The sequence below is a fragment of the Pleurodeles waltl genome, chromosome 6 (assembly GCF_031143425.1).
Source record: "Pleurodeles waltl isolate 20211129_DDA chromosome 6, aPleWal1.hap1.20221129, whole genome shotgun sequence".
NCBI lineage: Eukaryota > Metazoa > Chordata > Amphibia > Caudata > Salamandridae > Pleurodeles > Pleurodeles waltl.
Window position 1 is genome coordinate 169,407,953 of NC_090445.1, and position 22,758 is coordinate 169,430,710.

At 46.9% G+C, this 22,758-nt stretch overlaps 1 protein-coding gene across 3 annotated transcripts in view; it reads left to right on the forward strand.

The window, feature by feature from the left end:
* The window catches only part of LOC138299470 (amine oxidase [copper-containing] 3-like), a 386,966-nt gene that overhangs the window by 293,406 nt on the left and 70,802 nt on the right, over nucleotides 1-22,758 (forward strand). Inside the window, exon 1 of one of the 3 annotated variants that reach the window (XM_069237735.1) lies at nucleotides 15,892-17,584. The exons of the other annotated variants lie outside the window; for them this stretch is intronic. Within the exon in view, the coding sequence (XP_069093836.1) occupies nucleotides 16,009-17,584 (1,576 nt within the window). The 5' untranslated portion in view covers nucleotides 15,892-16,008. Of the gene's footprint in view, nucleotides 1-15,891; nucleotides 17,585-22,758 lie in introns of those variants that run through there. 3 annotated transcript variants of the gene reach the window in all.

Genomic DNA, 22,758 nt, shown 5'->3' on the forward strand with positions numbered 1-22,758 from the left:
TTGCATATGTGCGTGTGTGACTATTCAAATGTCTGTAATCCACCACTATCCTATATGAATGGTCTGGTTTAGCAACCGGAAATAAGGGATTATTCATCGGCGAGACACAGGGCTCAATTACACCCTGGTACTCCAATTGTGTAAGAATTTTCCGAACCGATGCCCTTGCCTCAAATTTAATAGGATACTGCGGCTGTGGCTGAGGTGTGCCCTTTATTGGAATTACATGATAAGGTGATTGTCTATCCCACCCCACATTATTTCTGTATAGGGCGGGAGCCTGTGCTAGAGCCCATGTTTTACCATAGGACTCCGCTAGCTCTCTCGGAACAAGTGGTGAGAAGGAAGGTACAATAACATCCTCCCCAACCGGACAGTCGCAAACAAAGTCAGGTGGCCAATCTTGTTCGGCCAACAGAACATCATATGATTTTACCACATGGTCCCAAAAGATGGCGTGTATAATGCGGTCAATGTCCCCTTCTAATCGTAGAGTCACTTGATATACTCTATCAGGATCAGAGACTCGCATGTCTGCCGTTTCGACTTGCATGAAGTCATCAGTTGCTTTCACCTCCAGATGCTCTAGAAGACTCCGGCGAACTATTGTGACCTCTGCCGCGCTGTCTAACAGTGCTAACGCCCATGTCTTGTTCGTCAAGAGAACTCTCTTCTTGAGCGGCATGTCTAACTGAGACTGCTGCCACTTTTTTTTTTTTTATTGCTGTTTTTGTTGCAGCGGTTTCTCTTCTTGTTTAACAGAAACCTCCGCTGAGCGTTGTGAATCCTGTCTCGGTTTCACGTACTCCGTCCTCCGCTCTGACCGCCCACCTCTCTCACTTCTCTTCTCTGAGGAGTCCTGAAAGGAACGAGATTGGCGTGTATCAGTATATTGATATCTATCAGGCGTCTTCAAATTATCCCTATTCCTGAGATTATACCTATTCTGCGGGGTCTCCGGTTGCGGAGACTGTCCCCCATCTTTTTTAGGTGTTTGCTGTTTCTTTTCCCAGTGCTTTTTTGTACCCTCAGGTTGCTGTTGCTTAGCATTATCTTTATTATTTTTACCCTGCAATTGGGGTTTCTGCGGTCTAGCCCCTAGGCTATCGCGACCAATACTTGAATATGTCTTAGCTATTATTCGCAGAAGTTCCCGATCTTGATCAATCTGCGGATCATCCCGAAGACGCATTTGCACGGCTAGTTCTACTGCCTCTCCCTTGAGATTACTCAAAATAATAGAAGAAACTGCGGCAAAATTGCCCATTAACTGCATGCCCAAATCTAAGGCAGTGGCAGCCCCATATTCATCTTGAATTTGTTTAAGCACTTCCGGTAAATTAGCTAAAGTCGGTGTACTGTGTGCTGTAGTATAGAGCGCGGCAAACACTGTGTCCCAGGTATTACAAAGGTCCACCGGAGGAACCATCCCATACGGCAAACACATCGTCAAAATTCTATGTTTATCCTGAGGTTCGTATGGGGAAATACTGCTTCCAGCGTATTAATTTTTTGCGCCGGCCAAAATGGAGTCTCCTCACATTTAGCCGGTACCTTGCCCATAACTGAGTGTACAGTGGCCGGATTGATTCCCGGAACCACTGCTTGTGGGTACGCCGGAGCAGCACGCACTGCATTAGTATTTAATGTCTGCATCACAAACTGAACCAGTCTTCTGTATGTTGTAGCTAAGTCTATATATAAACAACGCACATCAGCCACTGCCAAATTTGCAACCGCAGGATATGGTGTGTAAGTAGCCAATAAAGGCCAGGTCGGACCATCATTACTCAACGGACCTAACCTCACTTGTGCTACTGTATGTGGGAGGGCGCCATCAAGCCAATTATGGTGTTCTTGATAAGATAGGGGTATCTCTAAATAAGCGTAAGCCCTGTATTGTACAGGGGAATTCGTAACAGTGTATTCGTGAAAAGTATTTGTACCCCCATCAACTGCTGGAAATGCGACCCAAGAATAAAAAAGTTCTGTCCTATAGGCTGCATGGGCATCCACCACAAAAGTGACTGGACCCCCCTGGACTGTTAGTCCATGTGCTATCAGATGTCCTGTGAGCGGGTGACGCATATTGATTGCTATATTCACTACATTAGGATTCGCCATTTGCAAAAAATAGCTCTAGGTCAGAGAAGGCACACCAATATCGGGGTTTTTCCTTTCAAAGTACAAGCTTGAACAACCAACCACTAAGCAATAGGACGTACCTATCCCGTGGTGGCGGAAACCCTCAGCCCCATGGACGTCTCCGCATACGGAACCGAGGAGTCAAAATATATATGAGACCGAGAGAATCAGTCGGACCTAAACATTAGAGCCAGACCAATCGTTGGCGGCGCCATGTCGCGTGGGATCTCATTATCCTAAATGAGACTACTGGATTTCTAGGCAGCAGGATCGATAACGGTGTGGGGGACTGAGTCTGACCCACGTGTAAGGAACTCTCTCACCCTAAATCCGGTTTTTGCTCCGGCTAACTAGCAGTGCCTCATTTCTCCCACGGGGAAGAAATGATTAGGCAGCCGAGCGCATGACATCTTTGGAACTTCTCAGGGAAGTCGTGGTCACTCAGATCCAAACCAACTCTCTCATTTACAATATGGTCTCATATACAAATGACAAAGACAGTATAGGTTTTATATAATGTTTTGATAAAACAACTGTATTTTAGATAATAAGGCGTGAGCCGCAGTAACCAGAACAATACAACATAGTAGGATTGAAATAGTCACCAGGAGAGTAAAACATAAGAATAAAGCTATCATATTTCCTAACAGTTTCTACTCTCCCTCTGCTTGTTCTATTTAGAGCACAGCATGTTAAGCTTCTAGCTTGCTTTTCCGAATCACCGTGAAGACATAAGCCCTCATACCTGAGCAAAGGCCTGTGATCTGGTTCAGCATCTGCAACGAGGCAGTCAGCGTCTAGCTGTGGGTCTCTGGTCAGAATCTCCCTCTTGCATGTATTGGGACAAGGAAGTGATTTTATAACTAACATGTCATCGTGATCACAAAATGTCCCTACGCAGGAATGCCAAATCTAAACTCCTACCACGTCTATCGGCAATGTACCAGACTGTATCCTTGACTGAAGAACAGAGTGAATATGTTATGAAGAACTCCAGTGCTGAAGTAGGCAAAACAGTGTGATATGAATAAAAAACAACACCGTAGAACTGGCTATTTGAAAAATAACAGTACGAAGCCTAATAAAAAGCATGTAGAGCAAAGTGCACAGAGGCTCTAAGCTGTCAGCAAATGAATAAAATACATTCAGGGCAAAGTGCACAAAGGCCTAAAGCCTGAAGCTAATGTGCAAAATATACGTAAAACTAACCACACTACAATCCCATCCGCCGCAATATAAATCCCATAGGAAGTAATGGGATTTATATTTCGGCAGACGGATATACGTCACCGTTGTGACTGAGTCACCTGTCTGCCGAAACCTAAATCAGGCCCAAAGTTGCCTCAAGCACAAAAGGGATGAGAGAATCCCTGTGAGTCCCTGTCCTGTGAATGAAAATAAGAAACAAACGCCGAATGAACAAGTAAGCCTTCTCTCCCGCGTGCATGCTTCCTGAGCACATAAACAGAACTATGGGCAATCAGTTAATCACCAAATCTAGACTGCTTGGGAGCCAGGATAGGTTTTTATTGACAGTGTAATTTGAATCTTCGTGTGACAGTGTTATTCCTTTTTAGAATAACTTTAAGGATGTTTTCAGTTCTGGAGTGAGTTTTTTAATGGAAACTTAAAAATGTTTTGCACTGGGTACAGTCTGATTGCTATTACTAAGAAACAACATTTGAAAGCACTGTAAGTACTTCAGAAATGAATATTTGGCACATCTAATACTATGTAGAGCCTAACCTACAGGGTGTGTAACACATGTTTTAAACTTCAGCAATATATTTTATATTATGTATTATTCTTTTTTTAAGCTACTGATTAGAATAGTCACAGTGCTTTGTGCCACAGGGTGGGACATTGTAGCATTGTAAATGAACATGGCTCTATCTTCTCCCAGTGCACAAACAGAATTCAAGTCATTGACTCTCCAGTTTGATAAACAGACACCAGAAGTGACTCCATTACCCAAGTGAGCTTTCCTACCAGAACAATGCACTTAGTGCATTTAGTTTTCATTTAAGGTTTGTGTTTACATTATCATACTTCCTCCTACACCACCATAGTTTACACGACCATAATCCAGGACAAAGAGCGGCGCAGCAGTATGTTATTATTTTTAAAATGAAGGCTAAAATAAATAAATGTAGGAATCTGGGTTCAGACAAAGACTGGCTGGCCTAGTTGTAGTAGGTGTATTTACTAATATTATAAATGATCTTACATGTCAGGTTACATATCACGTGACCATTAATACAATCAATGAGATGACTATAAATATATTATTGTTTTGAATGTATTGTGTTATTTATTGACGTTGTGCTTTTATGTTGTTACTAATTGATACCAGTATTGTGAGGCTATATATATATAGCATTTGGTGTGTGAGCTATGGTTTCCATGACTGATTTCCAAACTGCTGTATTATCCTTAACTTGCGAAATTCAGTGAGTTTTTTTCAGGTCTGATTTGACACGATAACTGTACTTTAACTGTGTTTTTTAAATGATTTTAAAAAAAATCTAAGTTAAGCCCTTAGACATATTTCTAACCATACGTTCAGTTAAAACGTGGCTTTCTGTGCTCTTTTGATGATACACTACATAAACCTTCCTTGCTGTGCATGCTTGTTGCCTTAGTGCAGAGGGTGTTGACTACAGGACTGAACTCAACATATCAGGGCAGACAGCCCACACTTCGCCCCACTTTTGGGCCAAGGAAATTGACTTCACCCACCCCATGGCATGCCAATCCTGGCTGTCCACAGTCTTCGTCAATGCACAGTAGGGAGACTGGCCGCAAGGCTTGGAAAATGGACAGGCCCTGAAGATAACACACTGATTGCGGCCTTGCAAGGCATATGAGTTAATAGAGACAAGGTGGTTTTGGTGTTTCTCAAAAGACCCTTATTTTGGGGGTTTTGTATTTTGGGGGGATTTGAGGTTTTAATGTTTTCTGGGGTTTTTCAACTCATGTGGAAAATTACCACTTATGAACTTATAACTTTTTAAACTGTCGTTCTCATGATGGTGTGGTAATGTTCTTACATCAGTTAATTCCCACTGCTGGGATTGTTCTCTCTGCATGGATTGTTGGTTTTGTAATCCACGCAAAGATGCCGAGGTGAGGAATTTGCAGTTCCCCTTCTTGCAGGACCTCATGCACAACATTTTGGGTTCACTGATTCCTGGAGTGCTGGTGTTTTCTTTTCTGCTCTCTAAGGAACCTAATGTACCCTTTCTCATCCTTCGACTTAAGATGTATTATCAACAGTCTTGAAGGAGTAGAGTCCTCTCAGCTTCCTGCTTTCCATCACATAGGGCCCAATTTTGAGTTTGGCGGACGGAAAACTCCATCCGCCAAACTCCTGACAGGGTGGCCGCCGCCTACGCGACAATCTCCCTGCCGGAGTTATTAAGAGTTTCCCACTACGTCAGTGGGTGGAAACCTGAGTTTCGGCCCGCTGGCCTGTCAGGAAACAGGCTACAGCATCGTCTCCGACTCGTAAGAGCTGTTGGAAATGCTGTAGCCTGCAGGGTGCACCAACACCCTTACAATGTTCACTTTCTGCAAAGCAGACAGTGGATATTGTGATAGTGCTGGCCAGTGGGGCCCCTGCACTGCCCATGCCAAGTGCCTGGGCAATGGAGGGCCCACACTGGAGCTCCCTGCATCTGTTCTCTGCCAGCCTTTTCATGGCGGTGCTACCGAGGTTGGATTATTACCGCCATCTACCTCCAGACCCTGTTGTGGTGTGATTTGGTGGACGGTGTCTGGCCCACCTCGCTCCCTGCTTTGGAACTTAGAGATGTTCAACCCCCAGGGTTGCGCCGTTGTTGTTGCCTGCTTGGTGTGGCCACCGAGCTACCAGATGCTTATGCCAGGCAACATGCTAGGTGTTCCTGTGGGTGGACTCATTCCAAGTACCTTGGTGATGGTACTAATTAACTGGGGTGGACTGGGCATGGTTTGTCCTAAACCATCCAGAAGCCCACCTCCAAAGTCCATCATAGCCATGCTGGGTGCATGCCACCTCCAGCAGACCCTATCAGACAGCTGGAGAGCACACTTGAGAAGCATACCAACATGTCTCACAAAATCCTGCAGGCTATACAGGACTCCAAGATGGCGATGGAAGCTCAACTGGGAGCCATACAAGTTGAGAATGGCCTGATGCAGGCAGATCATGCCAAGCTGGTGGACTGGGTGGATGAGGCTGAGTCCTCGCTGGCGTCCTTCACACCCTCAATCATGAACGTACAAAACCAACTGAAAGCCCTTCTGACTGAAGTGTGGGTGCTCCAGGCGAGAGCTAAGGATACAAAGCGGACATTCTCGCCACAATAATGTCCATTTCATTGGCTTCCAGGAGAATACTTAGGGTCCAAACACCGAGCTCTTCCTTGACAATTGGCTGATGAACACAGTTTCCATCAAATAAAGTTTTGAAATTGTTCCCCATTGAAAGAGTGCACGGGGTCCTGGGCTGTCCCCCACTGCTTGGAGCTCCCCCACCCAATTATAGCATGCTTAATAAATTTTTGGGACTGGGATTTGATACTGCAGCTCTCTAGAGCCAAGAGCCCCTGGCCTTTTGATGGAACTAACAGTATCATGGCACACCCGGATTACACAGCGGAGAAATAGAAGCAACGCAACACCTTTACGGAGGTCAAGGCTCATCCCTACACACTAAATCTCTCTTATGCCTTTTTGTTTCTGGCCTGGCTGCGGGTGGTGGATGGTGGCACCATGCATTGTTTCACAACACAAGAAGAGGTCTGGAAATGGCTCCGCATCAAAGGGGTACACGAGAACCTGGAAACCCGTAAGGACACACAAAGTCTACTGGATTAGACCGAACATAAGCCTAAGCGATGCCACCATCCACGTGGAGTGCAGACTCGCCCCACAGAGGAGAAAGCTCTGGAAAGGGCACGGGCAGTTATGGAGATTTCCACACACAGTGCCAACCGGTACCGCACTCTTGCACCAGACACAGATCGGGACTTGGAACCTGCAGATGCCGGTGGGCTCCCCCCCAGAGGAGACCCCCAAACTCCTGAGATATGCCAGTGGTGAGTCGTTACAGACCTTGTTAAATGTGGGAGGGCACATAGTAGCACTTGCATCTCAGAAGCCGCATGAGAGACATTGATTATGGACGAAACTTATTGTAACTGTAAATTTTATAGCTTGGCCTGTGGCGGGTAGCCAATATTTCTGATGCTACTACATGAGAATCGTTCCTTGGTCCCCCCGTCAGAGTTTTCTATATGGACTTTTTCTGAAAGTGGGTCCACATCTTATGCCTGTTGCATAGTTTGGGGTGGCATGAGGCCGATAGGCGTTCAGGCCTGGGATAGGAGAGTTGTTTATTATAGTTGTTTAACCTTTTTCTTCCATTCGGCTGATGTGTGGAGGGTCAGAGGTCGGGGTTGGTGGAGCAGATGGGTTGGGAATGTTAAATATTTGAAGATTTTAGCATATACTGTCTGCCTTCATAGCAGTTCTTAATGCCTTGACCTGGAAGTTACATGGCATGGCGACCCAGCTAAAAGGTTAGACTTCTACGTGCTCTTGATTATAAGACCTCCTTGGCCAGACACAATGCTGACAGTGATAAACCAGGTCGCGCACTGGCATGGTTGTTGTGGTCAGAGGTCCTTAGGACCCTGATCACTGCCACCTGGGACAGCGCAGGCCAGGTGCTGAATACATAAGTGGACATTAATTATGTCTTTACAATATACTACGAGCGGCTATATTCCCCCCGCCAGAACGACCTCTGATGCAGCTTCTTGACTACCCTTATATGGTGATACTCCCCGCCTTTCTCCATTACAGTTGATGGAACTAAAACAACCTATGCAGATAGAGGATGTCCATCTAGCTAGATGTCCCGCGGCATAAACCCCTGGCACCGATGAGTTCCCTGTGGAATTCTATGCCACTTACAGGGTAACCCTGGCCCCTAGACTCTTGGAGATATACCAAAAGGCGCATGACTGAGGCGTAGTCCCTGCATCCCTGCATGAGGCTCTCATTGTAGTGCTGCTGAAACTAGACAGAGGTCCCCTTGAGATGAACTCTTATCGCCTGCCATCCTAGGGATAATTTGAAAATGTTGCTGTTTCATTCCCTCTGATTTATTAAAGCTGGTGATCAATACCCTTGCGCTGTCCAAACTGGATTATGGCAATGCACTATTCTGGGCACAGAGTCTCCTTCTCAGACTTCCAATGCTTCAGAATTCAGCTGCCTGGCTTCTGATAAATATTCCTAAACATCAATCTGCTTCCTGGGCCATTAAAAAGCTCAATTGGCTCCCCATTGTAAGCAGAATAGAATTCAAAGCTCTTTGCATAGTGTTCAAGCTGTACATAAAACTTCCCCCAAATACATCAAGAACAGATTCATCTGGTAGTAACACTTTTGAAATCTAAGATCGACAGATGCCAAGAACTTTGTGCTGCCCAGGGTTAAACGGGCCTCATGGGGAGGTAGAAGCTTCTTCCTCAGAACAGTACAGCTCTGGAATTATCTTCCTTTACACCTAAAGAACTGTTCTGATTTGTGGCAATTCAGAAAATTGCTGAAGACCCAGCTTTTTACACATTAGACTCAGCATGTTCTACTACTACTTTGCCTCCCCTTTGTAACAGTGCAAGTGCCAAGACGCTTTCGAGCATTCGAGTGCTATATAAAACGGGAAATAAAATAAAATCAATCAATCAAATTAAGTGACTGCACTATACTCCACTCTATGCCGCTCCACTCTACAACACTGTACACCACTCTACGTCACCCCATGCCACTTAACTCTAGGCCATTCTACTCCACTCTGACTCCACTCCAATCTTATTCTGCACTCCACACTATGCCACTTTACTCCACTTAACACCACTCCATTCTACTTCTGTCTATGTCACTTTAAACCACTCTACACTATGTCACTGCACTCTACGTCCTTTTACTCCACTCTAGGCCACATTACTGTATTTCACTCCATGCCATTCAACTCCATTCCATTCTATGCAACTCTACTCTATGCCACCCCATTCTGCACCACTGCACTCTACGACACACAACTCCACTCTGCTCTACTACACTCCTCTCTACTCCACTCTAGTCCACTGATTGCCTCTTCCCTCTACTCCAATCTATGCCAATCTATACATCACTCTAGGCCAATCTACTTCACCCTATGGCACTCCACTGTATCCCATTCCATTCTCCTCCACTCCACTCTAGACACTCTACTCAACACAATTCCTCTTTACAATACTCTACTCCATGCAACTCTATGCCACTGTACTCTATGACCCTACTCAACTCTATTCTACGACACTCTATGGTTCTCAACTACATTCCACACCACTTCACTCTGTCACTCTACGCCACTCTATTCTATGATAATCCACTCTACGTCACTCCACTCTACCTCACTCCACTCCATGGCACTCTCTGACATTCTACTCTATGACATTCTATGCCATTCCTCTGTTTACCATTACACTCTGTGCTACTCCAATCTATGACACTGCACTCTATGCCACTCAATGACACTCCACTCTACCACATCCCTTGCCACTTTTCTCCACTCTGACACTTCACTCTACGACACGCTAAGCCACTTTACGACACTCCACTCTACGACATTCCACTCTATGACACTCCACTCTACAACACTCTATGCAACTCCACTCTACGTCACCCTATGCCACTCTACTACACTCCATACAACTTTACTCCACTTTACAACACTCCATGCTATGCCACTCAAAACTAGGACACTTTACTCCACTCTACACTACGTTATGCCACTACACTCCTCTCCACTCCACTGTACAGTACTCCGTTCTAGGCAACTCCGCTCTACTACACTCAATGACACTTTACTCCACTCTATGCCACTCTACACCATTCCACTCTACGACGCTATACACCACTCTACGCCACTGCCATGCTACTTAACTCTAGGCCACTCTACTCCACTCCACGTCACTCCATTCTGACTCCAATCCACGCCACTCCACTTTCACACTGCACTCATAATATCCCACTCTAAGACACTCTATGCTACTTTAAGCCACTCCACTCAATGCCACTTTACTCTACTCCACTCCATTCTACTCTTCTGTCACTTTACTCCACTCTATGCTATAACACTGCACTCTATGTCACTTTACACCACTCTATGCTCCTCAGCTTATGCTCCTCCACTCTACGCACCTCTTCTCTATGCCCTTCCACTCTATGAGTCTCTAGTCTATGACCCCAGTTCTACGCCACTCCACTCAAAGCCACTCAACTCTACAACCCTCCACTCTATGATATTTTACTCCACTCCACTCTATGCCTCTCTACTCTGCGCCCCTCTAATCCACTCTACACCACTCCATTTTGACAATCTACTCCACTCTACACCTCTCTACGCCCTCCACTCTACAAAACTTTAAGGCCTTCTACGCTGTGCCCCTCCACTCTACACCTCTCTACCACCTCTCTACATCACTCTACCCTACACCACTCTACACTGCCATACGCCTCTCCACGACACTCTACGCCACTCCACTCTATAACACTCTACACACTCCGCTCTGTGCCACTCTGCTCTACTCCACTCTATGCCACTCCACTAAACGGTAGTTCACTCTATGACACTCTAATCCATTCCATGCCACTTCACTCTACGACACTCTACTCAACACTTTACACCCCACCACTATACTACACTCTACATCTCTCTACACCACTCTATGCCATTCTATTCCACTCCACTCTATGCCACTTCTCTCTATGACACACTATGACACTCTACACCACTCCACTCTATGCCACTCTATTCCACTCTATGCCACCGTACTCTACTCCACTCTACAACACTTTACTCCGCTCTACACCACTCCATGACATGCCACTCCACTCCATTCTGTAAGACTCCACTTCATGACACTACATTCTACAACACTCCACTCTACCACACTTCAGAGTATGACACTACACTCTACGATCCCCAGTCTATCCCACTCCACTTACTGACACTCCAATCTACAACTCTCTACTCTATAACACTGTACTCTACTGCACTCTACACCACTCCACTCCATGCGACTCAACTCTACATCCCTCCACTCTGTGCCCCTCCACTCTGTGGCTGTTGGAAAATGGCCCTCTCTGAAAGATCACTCCAAACTTTTGCCTTCTTCTTCCTCTTTTCTGACATCATTTTTGTTGGCTTTAGGACTCCGAGCACTTTACCACTGTTGATCAGTGCTACAGTGCATGTGCTCTCTGCTCTAAACATTGCAACATTGGCTCATACCCAACTGGCATACTTAATATGCATATAAGTCCCTAGTAAAGTGTCCTACTTGTGCCAGGGCCTGTAAATTAAATGCATGCTAATATTGGGCCTGCAGCACTGTCTGTGCAGCCCACTTAAGTAGCCCTCTAACCAAGTCTCAGGCCTGCCATTGCAGAGCCTGAGTGTGCAGTTTTAAACTGCCATGTCGCCCTGGCAAGTTAGACCTCTTGCTTCTAAGCACTACTTGCCCATTTAACATTTAAAAACTCATAGCTCAACTTCTATTTATTGGAATGTTGATGTTTTAGTCTTGGTTTGTTCATTAGATTAAGCTCAATTTTTCTAACGTGGTGTGGATTGTTTTGTGTGGTGTTTTGACTGTTTTTTTGTTTGAAGTGTTGCACAAATACTTTACACATTGCCTCTTAACTTAACCTTGAGTGCTCTGTGCCAAGCTACCAGAGGGTGAGCACGGGTTACCTTTTAGTGTGTATCTGACTTACCCTGACTAGGATTGTCAGGTTCCTGCTTGGACAGGGTGCACACCTCTGCCAACCAGAAACCCAATTTCTAATAATGCCCCTCCACGCTACAACACTCCATGCTATGCTACCTTAACGTACTCCACTCTACTCCACTCTACACAACTATGCACCTCTCCACTCTACATCACTCTACGCCACCACTCTGCTACACTCTATGCCATTCTACTCCACTCCACTCTACTCCACGACACTACACTCACTCCACATCACTCCACTCTATGAAGCGCCACTCCACTCTACCATACGACACTCCACTCCACTGCATGACACTCCAGTCTATGGAACTCCACAATACTCCTCTACACTCTGTGCCGCTCAGTAACACTCCACTCTACGTCACAACAGTATACGCCACTCCCCTCTGTGACACTTTACTCCACTCCACGCCACTGCCCTCTACACCAGTAACTTTTAGCCATGCTGAACAGCAGCCATGCTGGTGTTCAACATGGCTAAAACACATTGGTAAAGCGAATAGCTCTTGAATAGGCAAGACCTTTTGGCTTTGACAGTGCTTGTTCAAACTGCCGTAGGAGGTGTCTAGCTTTCTTACTTTGCTCAATCTCTGTGACTCAGTTTGTAGTTTACCAGTTTCAGAAGTCACTAGCTACCAGTGATTCACAACCACACCACATGGTTTGTCACCTTGCCCTCTCTACAGCCTTGACTCTCCTGGCGTCAGAGCATCTTCTCAGTGACCAAACACCGACCTTGCCCCCTTAGTGACGGGAACATAAGCATGGTCACCTAGTGACACAGAGATGTAGGGCCTGTGCTTTGGTGGTACAGCCTTTCGAGCTCTAGGCTCAACTGTGGATCTCCTTATCACCGGAAATGCGCATTCTGTTCAACTATTAACAATATGAGTAGACACCAAAAACCCAGCTCTTCTGTTAATCTGGCTCCTTGTACTGAACTTGATGCTCACTTTCTGCTGTTTTTCAATTCTCCTTCTTCATAATTTGTTTTATGTGTCCTAGCACCTTGATACCTTGTATGTGACCTGAGTGCTAAAAGAAATAAATGAATCATTGGGAAAAAAGAGAGGATGTTGAAGCAGCTAGGTACAAGCTTCAGATCCAGTAAAATAAAAAGATAATTATCAAATTGAAGAGTACCAAAGCACACTGAAACAGTATTAGGTCCAGTAATCATGAAGTAAACACTTAGGGGCTCATTATGAACACGGCAGGGTTCATGCTGGCGGTCTGTTCATAGACCGCCAGCCCCCTTGAGACTCCGCCGGCCGTATAATGGACATTCTGCTGGGCCGGCAGACTGAAACGGTGTTTCCGCCCGCCGGCCCAGCAGAATGCAGGGGCGGGACATTGACAGCGGCTCCACATGGAGCTGCCGTCAATGCCGCTGTGCGGCAGGTGCAGCAGCACTCGTCGCGCAGATCACTGCCCGTAAATCGGGCAGTGACCTGTGCGATGGGGCACTGCATGGGGGCCCCTGCACTGCCCATGCCAAGTGCATGAGCAGTGCAGGGGCCCCCAGGGGGGCCCCAGAGCACCCCTTCTGCCAGTCTTTAAAGGCTGGAGGAAAAAGGGATTATTGCAGCTCTGCCCTGTTGGATAATGATATCCGCCATCGTCAGGCTGCCTGTCGGTGGTAGCCTGGTGGTGGCGGTGGGCCGCCTGTGGCGGCTCTCCCATGTTCATTATATGGCGGTTCAGGCTGCATGCCGGGGGCGGTATTTTCTGCCGCCGCCAGCATGGTGGTCTGAACCGCCGTATTCATAATGAGCCCCTGAATACTGTTTTGGTTTGCTTCTGTGCTCTTCAATTTGAGTCTTCCACACTGGTTTCCAGGGCGAGTATCCTTCTCCCACGTTGACAGGATGATTCGTACCTCTGAGCACCTGCTGACATCTATTGGCGGACTTTACAGGCGTTGATTTCTAATTCCCATAACTGAGTGGTACAATAATTGTGGATGTGGAGACATCATAGCATTGTCACATTTTGTATCTCTGCTTTGTGTAAAAAGATAATTATACTTGTACGTTGCGGGGCACATCAATGTATATATTCCTGATGTATGCAGAGGAGGACCAGGTGAAAAGACTGCCTATGCATAGCAACCGATGCCTTCATTTGTGATCATGGGCAAGGGTTTTGGGAGTTCTCTCACACCCAATTGCGGCTTGTGGTGTTAAAGGGGGCGGGGCAGTGCGCATGGGGAGAAGCGGAGAGGTGGCAGGGGGGGAGAAAATAGTAATAAAACTGAAAAAATAAAAATGTACTTACCTGAAAGCCGCCCCACACCCTGCTCCTCTGCTGGCTGTAGGAAGGCACAAGCTCCCAGCCTGCCCTGCGGCCAATCCTGACGCTGCTCAGAGCAGCATCAGGATTGGCTGGGAGCACCCCGCCAGGGCGCTCCCATGCAGACTGGGAGCCTGTGCAGGTTCTCTCCAGCAGGTTGCTGGGCTGGAGAGAGCCCTGTGCGTATGGCCAGCCCGAGACAGCCAGTCAAACACACATGCGCTCTGAGGGGTGTGCACAGTGCACTCCCCTTGGCTCGTCACCCCCAATGCCCCGCCCCTTTCACAAGGAAAGGATAATAAACATAGTTTATTATCCTTTCCTTGTGAAAGGATTTGCAGCTGTTGCAGCTGGGGGGGGGCCTACACTCCTCCGCCCTCATGGGGGAGCTGCCCCTGCTCACACCCTGGTTATTATGTATTTGCAATTGGGATAAGAATGTATCGATGCTGTCTGCGCTATAGCTAGTCTGCGATCGTGTAAGGCAAGCTTTCACCCTGCCACCCACCCTTGTTCATGCCACATTCCCTTGCACACTGCCCTTGCCTTTGTGACTTGCCCTCTCCCTTGTACCTTGTCTTTAGCCTTACACTTAGCCTTCCGCCTTGTACTCCACACTCCCCTTTGCAACCTGGCCTCTCAACCAGCCCCCTGCCCTCCCATCTTGCACCTAACACGTTCTCTTGCACACTCCCTCCTTTACTTGCACTGTTTTCCCTCTCTTGCATCCTGTACCTCCCACTGGTTACCGCTCCCTATGTGTTACCTCTTTTATGTATTACTCAAGCTTGTTGACATCTTTTCAACGTAGAAAAGCCAAAATAATTGGCAATGCTAATGATTGGTACTTTAGTCATGCCATACAACTGAAACACCAAAACTACACGTACAAAACACAAAATCAAGAACAGGACTGGTTAGGCTACTCAAACCTGACACAGGATAACATGAGGATATTTGAATTAATGGATGGATGAATGAGTGAATGAATGAAAGCTCAGCCCAGCCCCTGGTTTGGGGACCTGGGCGGAAAACCGTAAAACTAGGGAACGCTGAATAGTGGTTTCTAACTAGCCCACTACCTTTTTTCCATACTTCGCTGTTGGATAACTTAGATCTCTGAGGTGGCGGGATGAGGACAGAGAACAATGCAAAACCAAGAAAAGGGGAATTGAAAAAGAAAACAAAAAGGTAAGTAATGATGAAATAAAGATGAATGAATATGTGGGTGGGTGAATCAACTTTTTGAGCCCAAATTTCAATGCGACCCAAAATTCCTATAACGTCATTGAAATCTGGCTGAGGCTGTTACCGATGGGCCGTCTCAAATAAGGGGCAGTGGGCAATTTTCAGGACTAAGTAAACTAGCTTGAATGCCTGTTGCAATCGTTGAAAAAGCAAAGTAATGCTGTGCTTTTTTTATCCTCTCCTTTTTTAGGTGTTTTAAAACTTCTACACAGTTACCTTCTCAGCATACACAATCTAATATTTCACATTAAACATTACGATATTACAATGTGAACTCAACCCCCTGTGGTCTGGTTTGGCTCAGTGAGGAAAGAAAAACAAACACTGCTTTTTCATGTCCCACAAAATATCAGCCCTCCCCCAACTTTCCACATTTCCTGCAATGCTCCTGCCGCTTAAATAGGCGTGCTCGGTTAGCAGAGCCGCTCTGCGAGGCAGTCCGGGAGGAGGAGGAGTCCTTAGCACCGCTAGCTGCCGGAGGAGGCCGAGAATGAATCTGAAAATCGTCCTCATATTGCTAGCCCTCGCTTTGGCCACCGTGTTGGCGCTGGTGTGTGTCCTGCTGTCTGGGTCCAAGTCCAGCACGTGTGGCCCTGCACCAAAGAACGACCTCTTGGCCAAGCATGATGACAAGAGCCTGGTCTTCTCGGATCTCAGCGTCGCTGAGCTCTCCCAAGTCATGGAATACCTCCAGAGGAGCCTGGGGCCTGACCTCCTGGACTGTACCCAAGCAGACCCCGCAGAGAACTGCATTTACTCCATTGAACGCCAGCTTCCAAAAAAGGACCAGACCCTGAAGTTCTTGGATGATGGAGGGAAGGCACCAGCGAGAGAGGCTTTGGCTGTGGTTTTTTTGGGGGGCCAGGTGACGCCCAACATAACGGAATTGGTTGTGGGCCCGCTCCCTAACCCAACCTACCACAGAGATGTCACCCTGGAGAAATACAAAGGAGGCCTCCCCTATCATCGAAGACCGGTGTACAGCAAGGAGTACATGCTGATGTACGCATATGTCAGACAGAAGGAGTTCCCCAAGTTTCCGCTGTTTTTGAAGGAGGTCTTGGGGGCCTCCAGCGAGAAGGATTTGGCAATGATGACCACAGCGCCCAGAGGCCTTGAGTCTGGAGACCGCAGCACATGGTCGATTGTTTGCCGGCACACCCCTGGCAGCGGTTTTTTCATCCACCCCATGGGCCTGGAGTTACTGGTGAATCACAAAAGCCTGAACTCCTCTGATTGGACCATAGACAAGGTGTTCTACAATGGTCGGTACTATGACAGCATGGAAGAGCTGGAGAAGAAGTACAAAACTGGACAGGTGAAAACTGTCAAAATTGCAAAACTACCCAGTGGGGATGAAATGGGGTCCCTTAAAACCAGGTCCGGTACTATGGCTACCGTGCCCTTCCAGTTCGAACCCAGTGGACCGCGTTACAGTGTCAAAAACAACCAAGTGCTCTTCCAGTCTTGGAGCTTTGCCTTCGGTCTCAATGTCAACTCGGGGATGCGTCTCTTTGACATCAAATTTAATGGGGAAAGAATTGTCTATGAACTCAGTGTCCAGGAGGCCATCGCAGTGTATGGCTCCAATGCACCAGGGGGGATGATGACCAGATACATAGACAGTAGCTTCGGTATTGGGAGGTTTGCCTTTCAGCTCGTCAAGGGCGTTGACTGCCCCTACTTGGCCACCTATGTAGACTCACACTATTTTATTGACGATGCTAAGCCGGCCACAAACCGAAACTCTATCTGCATCTTTGAACATAACATTGGCTTACCATTGAGACGACATTATTCCAACCTCTACTCCTTATACTACGGAGGTCTTCCAAGTACAGTCCTGGTAATTAGGACTATCGCCACCTTGGGAAACTACGACTATGTGTTCGATTTTCTCTTCTACTCAAGCGGAGCTATCGAGTCCCGAGTCCACGCCACGGGATACATATCCTCCTCGTTTTACTTTGCGGATGGCAATGACTATGGGAACCGAGTCGGCGAACACACCTTGGGGACAATTCACACCCATTTCATTCACTATAAAGCGGACCTGGATATCGGTGGTAGGTCTGTCCATGTGTTTCATTGTGGGGGGTGAGATATGGAGCATTGTTTTACAGTAGGAAGTCCTCCCTCCCTTCGCAGAGAGTCTGGTAGATGCTGTAGCCGCCTTCCAGCTGGACCAATCTGTATGGGGGGGAGAGAAGGGAGGAGGGGGGTAAACGCAGCTTTAAAAAGACCCTAAACCTTAGTGATAGTTTAAAGAGAAAGACCCACCTGGAGACTTGAGTAGGGCAAGCATGGTGCCACTGTAGAGAGGAAGGCTGTCTCGCTAGATGCGCCTAGAAGGCTTTTTCTGATTTTCTTTTTATGTATGTTTCTAAAGAATTGTCCGATCTATGTATGCATATCTGAATCAGATATGAAATGATCTAAGACATAATGTAGAAAACATTAATGTCGAAATTATTGATAAGAGCTTTACTTCACCTTTCTTTTTTATGGAGGGATTCCCTCGGTTCCAGTTTACAGCTTTTGATCCTTCACTTCACCAGTGTGGTTCCCCTGAATCTTGTACTTGTTATTATAGCACTGGAAGAGCTATTACGCGCCTCTGCGCCCACTGCTTCTGGTGCGCATTTTACTAAAGGTACTTGTTTTGCTAAAAAGCATCCTTTTTTATGCACTAAAAATATTTCAGATAATACTTTTCGATCATTTCGTTGTAGCTTTTTGCATATTTATTCTACAATCTGACTGAAAATCGTAAAGTCTTTCAGTCTTGCTGCCAGGCATTTCCAGAACGAGTTTCTCTTTTCCTTTGGCTGCCCTGGGTATTTAATTACTTTTGTGGCTGGAGCCCCAGCCACAAGATGCACGTGGGCCTCCAATCCTCCCTAGGAACCCCAACCCATCAGTGGGTCCCCATTGAGCCCAAGGTCAATGAATATCTATAACATATGGGAGACTCGGGGTCTCCTCGTCACATTCTGCGGGGCCCATCATTTTGCATTACACCACTGGTCCCCAGTGATTGATAACTTGACGCGTTTATTTCCTGTGCATTATAGAGCTGTTCTAAGAGCTCCGCCCTGTCGAGCCAACCTATAGACCAAACATAAACTCACGTTCCTCTCTGCTGGGGAATGACCTGTGACTGGGATCCTGGGAATCGCAACGGATTTCTCCAGACCCGTAACTCTCGCAGACCGACAGAGTAGGGGGGTGTCGCAATCAGTCGCAGGTCAGGCGGGCCGCATCTGAACTGAGCGTGAAAAGAAACTTTCAAGCTAACGTTTCTTGTCCCGAGCTGTGCTTTTTAAAACCGCGACTGCGCTAAATTCACGAACTGCGTTCGTCGCCTCATCTGGGGCAGCATCATGTTGCTGTTTAGTGCGGATCGCAAATGGGTATGTTCCAGTGCTTAATTTGAGCCTGTGCTTTCGGTGCGGGGCGCTGGCACTTATTTTTGAAGGCCGGCATTTATTTTACTGCCTCGAGCATTTACTGCGAGCAAAAGACACATGGGAAAGACGGAGGAAGAGAAAAACGAAAAAGCGTCACAAAGGGAGAAAGCAGAAAGCTGCCAGTGAGCTGAAGGGGCAGGGAGTGGCTGTAATAGGATCAAGGAGGCTCGAAATGGCTCCAGGGTTACGCTGCCTCAGTGTTCCGTGTTCGCACATTTAATTGTAGCAGCCTCTTGGTTAGGAGGAGGGTTCGGGCACTGCCCGTTTTTATTTACAGATGTTTCCAAATGTTCCCTGTTTTCAGCTCCTGGATTAGGTAGGAGAATTTCAAAGTTGGTGCAGGAGCTGCAAGACAGTACAGTTCCGAAAACAGAGCTGCAAATATCTTCCTGTGTTTCCATGAAAAGCTGCCTACAACTCATGTACTACTTCAGAGTCATTCTGAGAGAAAGGTTTGAACTTTAGATAACTCAAACACAAAAAACAGGTGGACTGTACTGAGCAAACACAGCCCATCAGGATACGGCTTCTGAGCTCCACTTGCCTCTATTCAAGGTATTTAGTATAGTGCTATTCATCAACACACAGGTATCCAGACTTACGGCCTGCCTTAGAACTTGGCAGCCAGGTTACTCTACCACACAATGGTGACAGATGTTCCATTCACTGAAATCTAAATCCCATATGGAATCCTAATAAAGTGGATGGGATCTTATCTGTCACCTTTGTGACAGAGTATCCCATCTACCAAACTCTAAATCAGGCTCTTAATTTATGCACTCCCAGAAAAACGAACACACCAGCCCATTAACCTCTGTGCTTCTCACTGAAGGCATCATGGGATGGCCACAGATACTTTTAAGGTCTGCAGGGGTCTGCGGGCAGGAGCCTTGCTGGTGACATGCTCCGCACCCCGCGCCAGCACCCCCCTCCAGCACCCCGCGCCAGCACCCCCCGCCCGCACCCTTGGTTTACAGAAAATAGATTCAGGCACCAAAACAAAAGTGACCCCACACACGTGAACCCGGTTCTCACCAAAAATAAAAAATGACCCTGGCAGAGGCATGGATCTGTGACATTCAGTCCGGGTGGTCTTGGAGAGTACGAGCCCACACGCAGTTATGGCTGGAGCTGGCAATATAATATTGGGAAATGCGGCACTGTATTGAGAGCTAGTTTTTGATATGGTGAGAGAAGGCATCGGGACTCCACCCCGAAGTGGCACAAAATTGCTGGAAGAAGTGACATGAAAATGCCTTTTTAGGTGTATTGGCGGCGCTGCAGAGGATGAAAGGTTAATTTGACTCCCGCACTTAAAATTCTTGCATGATTCCCGATGATATCCCACTGTCTCACAAGCTGCATGCATATGTCTTGAACGTGCCGTCAAGTTGGGCTGCCGTGTCTGAGTATCAGTTTAGGGTCGAGGTCTTCCGCACCCTGGCTGAGCACGGACCCTTCATACACATCTGCTTTAGTCTTCTCACATCTGTCCTTTCATCTCAGTTTGCACAGCTCTCCTCGCCTCTGCTCTCGCATCTTCGCCTTCTTTCTCTCCCTGCTGACTCTCTCCTCTCCTTCTTCAGTGCTGAGCTCTTCCTCTCCCAGTCACCTTTCTTCCTGAAACACCCCATCTTTCTCTCACTGCTTTTTCAGCAGATTGCCCCTACTCTCTCCGCTCTGGTACTGCCTGACTCCCTTCTGCTGGTGTAGAGCAGGGCTTTAAAGCGGCTGTATCCAGGGAGTATCTGCACTTCCATATATCTGATTAAAGCACCGATGTAGAGGACCACCCGGCCTCTACCCAAGGGGGCTGTAAATAAATGGGACCGGATTCGCACGGGGCTCCCAGAGAGAGTGAGTGGTGGTGGTAGGGTGACCAGAGGTCCCGGATTTCACCGGACAGTCCCTGTTTTTAGAGGACTGTCCCAGTTTCCCAACGCTTCTCTTAATTTTAAATAAATGTCCCGGTTTTTGGGACAAAGGTCCGATCATCTAGGGAATCATAAGTTAAAGAGGCCTACAAAGTATGAAATAATTAAAGTATTTTATCTGTTACGGTAAGGCAACATAGTCCATTGTCTGCTCTCAGCTGAGAAACTGAGAGGGGAGCAGAGAGAGGTGGGTGGGGGGAGGTCAAGCCATAGCTTATTTTATATATGTAGTCTTGTAAATGTGTGTGTGTTTATATATGTGTGTGTGTATATATATATATTATATTCACAAAGCTATGCAAACAAGCATTTGCAATGCAACAGGTCTCGCGTTTGCTCATGTTAGAGTTTATCGCGTTGTAAACTCCTAACCCGACTTTTAATCTATCGGCAAAAGTGCTTTTATGTACGTAACCGAAAAAGTGAAATTAACTGTGTAGAGCGCGCGACTTCTGCCAAGCAAATTGCGCTAGGAAAATAGAGAAAAAGTAGTCCACGATCCAACAGAAAACAGCGAGCCTCGCATGTTTTCTGTACTTGGTCGCTGCGCTCGAGGAGGGCTAATCACCGGAAAAGGCATGACGTGTGCATGCCTTCCACTAATGAAAGCAAGCAGATTTTACTAGGCAAGCCCACGAACCAATGAAACACACTGAAGTGACGTCGACAGGGCTCCGAGCCCTTTTCTAGTAACTAAAGCGTCTCGATGCGATACGCATGCGCGAGCGCATGCAACGTAGGCTCGACCCTAAAAACGGGACAGGCCAGATATAAAAGTGAGAGCAATGTCTATAGTCCTTCTTTTATGTCTGACCTGTCCTGGTTTTTGCTCCTCAAAATATGGTCACCCTAGGTGATGGTCAATGTGTGTTAATCCGTTATTGTGGCAACGCCGAATCCCATCCCAGGCCTGTGCTGGCACTCATGTCACCCCACGCCACCCACGTCATCTCTGACCTTAGCGGCTGCAGATGTCATTGGTGACATGATTTACGGTCACACATGTCATCTCTCCTGAAGCTGCACCTTCTCCCCGTCATGTCTCTAACTGAAAGGCTCCCCAGTTTTCCCCACGGCTTTCTTATTCAGCCAAATATCCTTATTGCACCAATTTCTCCTCTTTTTCACCATTGCCCTGGAAGTTACACTCTCTCTCCGTCACTTCTTTTCTCCCGCAATCTGCTGTATGGCTACTCTCTTCTGGCAGCTTCCTTCTCACTTACACCTCCCCAAGCACACCCGTCTCTGCCGTTTCCAGTCATTTACTGCTGTCCTTTTCCCTTCCCCTCGTGGGAGCCGAGGTCGTTCCTTTTCTGTGTTTATGACTAAAGCATGAAAAACGTTGCACGAAATTCCATAAACTGGTAAAAAACTGATGTTTTTACTCTAAACATGTTGGCTTCCTAAAGGACATGCCGAGTCATTACTCTCATGGTTACAGTCAACATGTTTTTAACCACACCATTATTAAAAGTACAATTTACTAGTAGCCCGCTAGGTATTTTTAATTGCTCTGTTTCCCATTCTTATCCAACAAGCCTTATCTAAGAATTTCCTCTGGTTCAGTTTGCCAAGAGGTTGAGACCGCCCTGGTGCCACTGTCCTACCAGGGTGGGTAGAGGTGGTCAATGATGAAGCATGACACGACCAAGTATGTGAGTCCACCTCATCCATAAGGAGGAATTCCGTGCCAGCTAATCCACCCAACAGTGTCAAAAAGACTCTGAGTGATGGCAGAATCACAATCAAAGTGATTGTGGCCATATGGAGTAAACCTGTCCCTCCACCTCTTTGGTGTGCATCATTAAACTCTAATTCCCTCTCACCCTGTTTCCC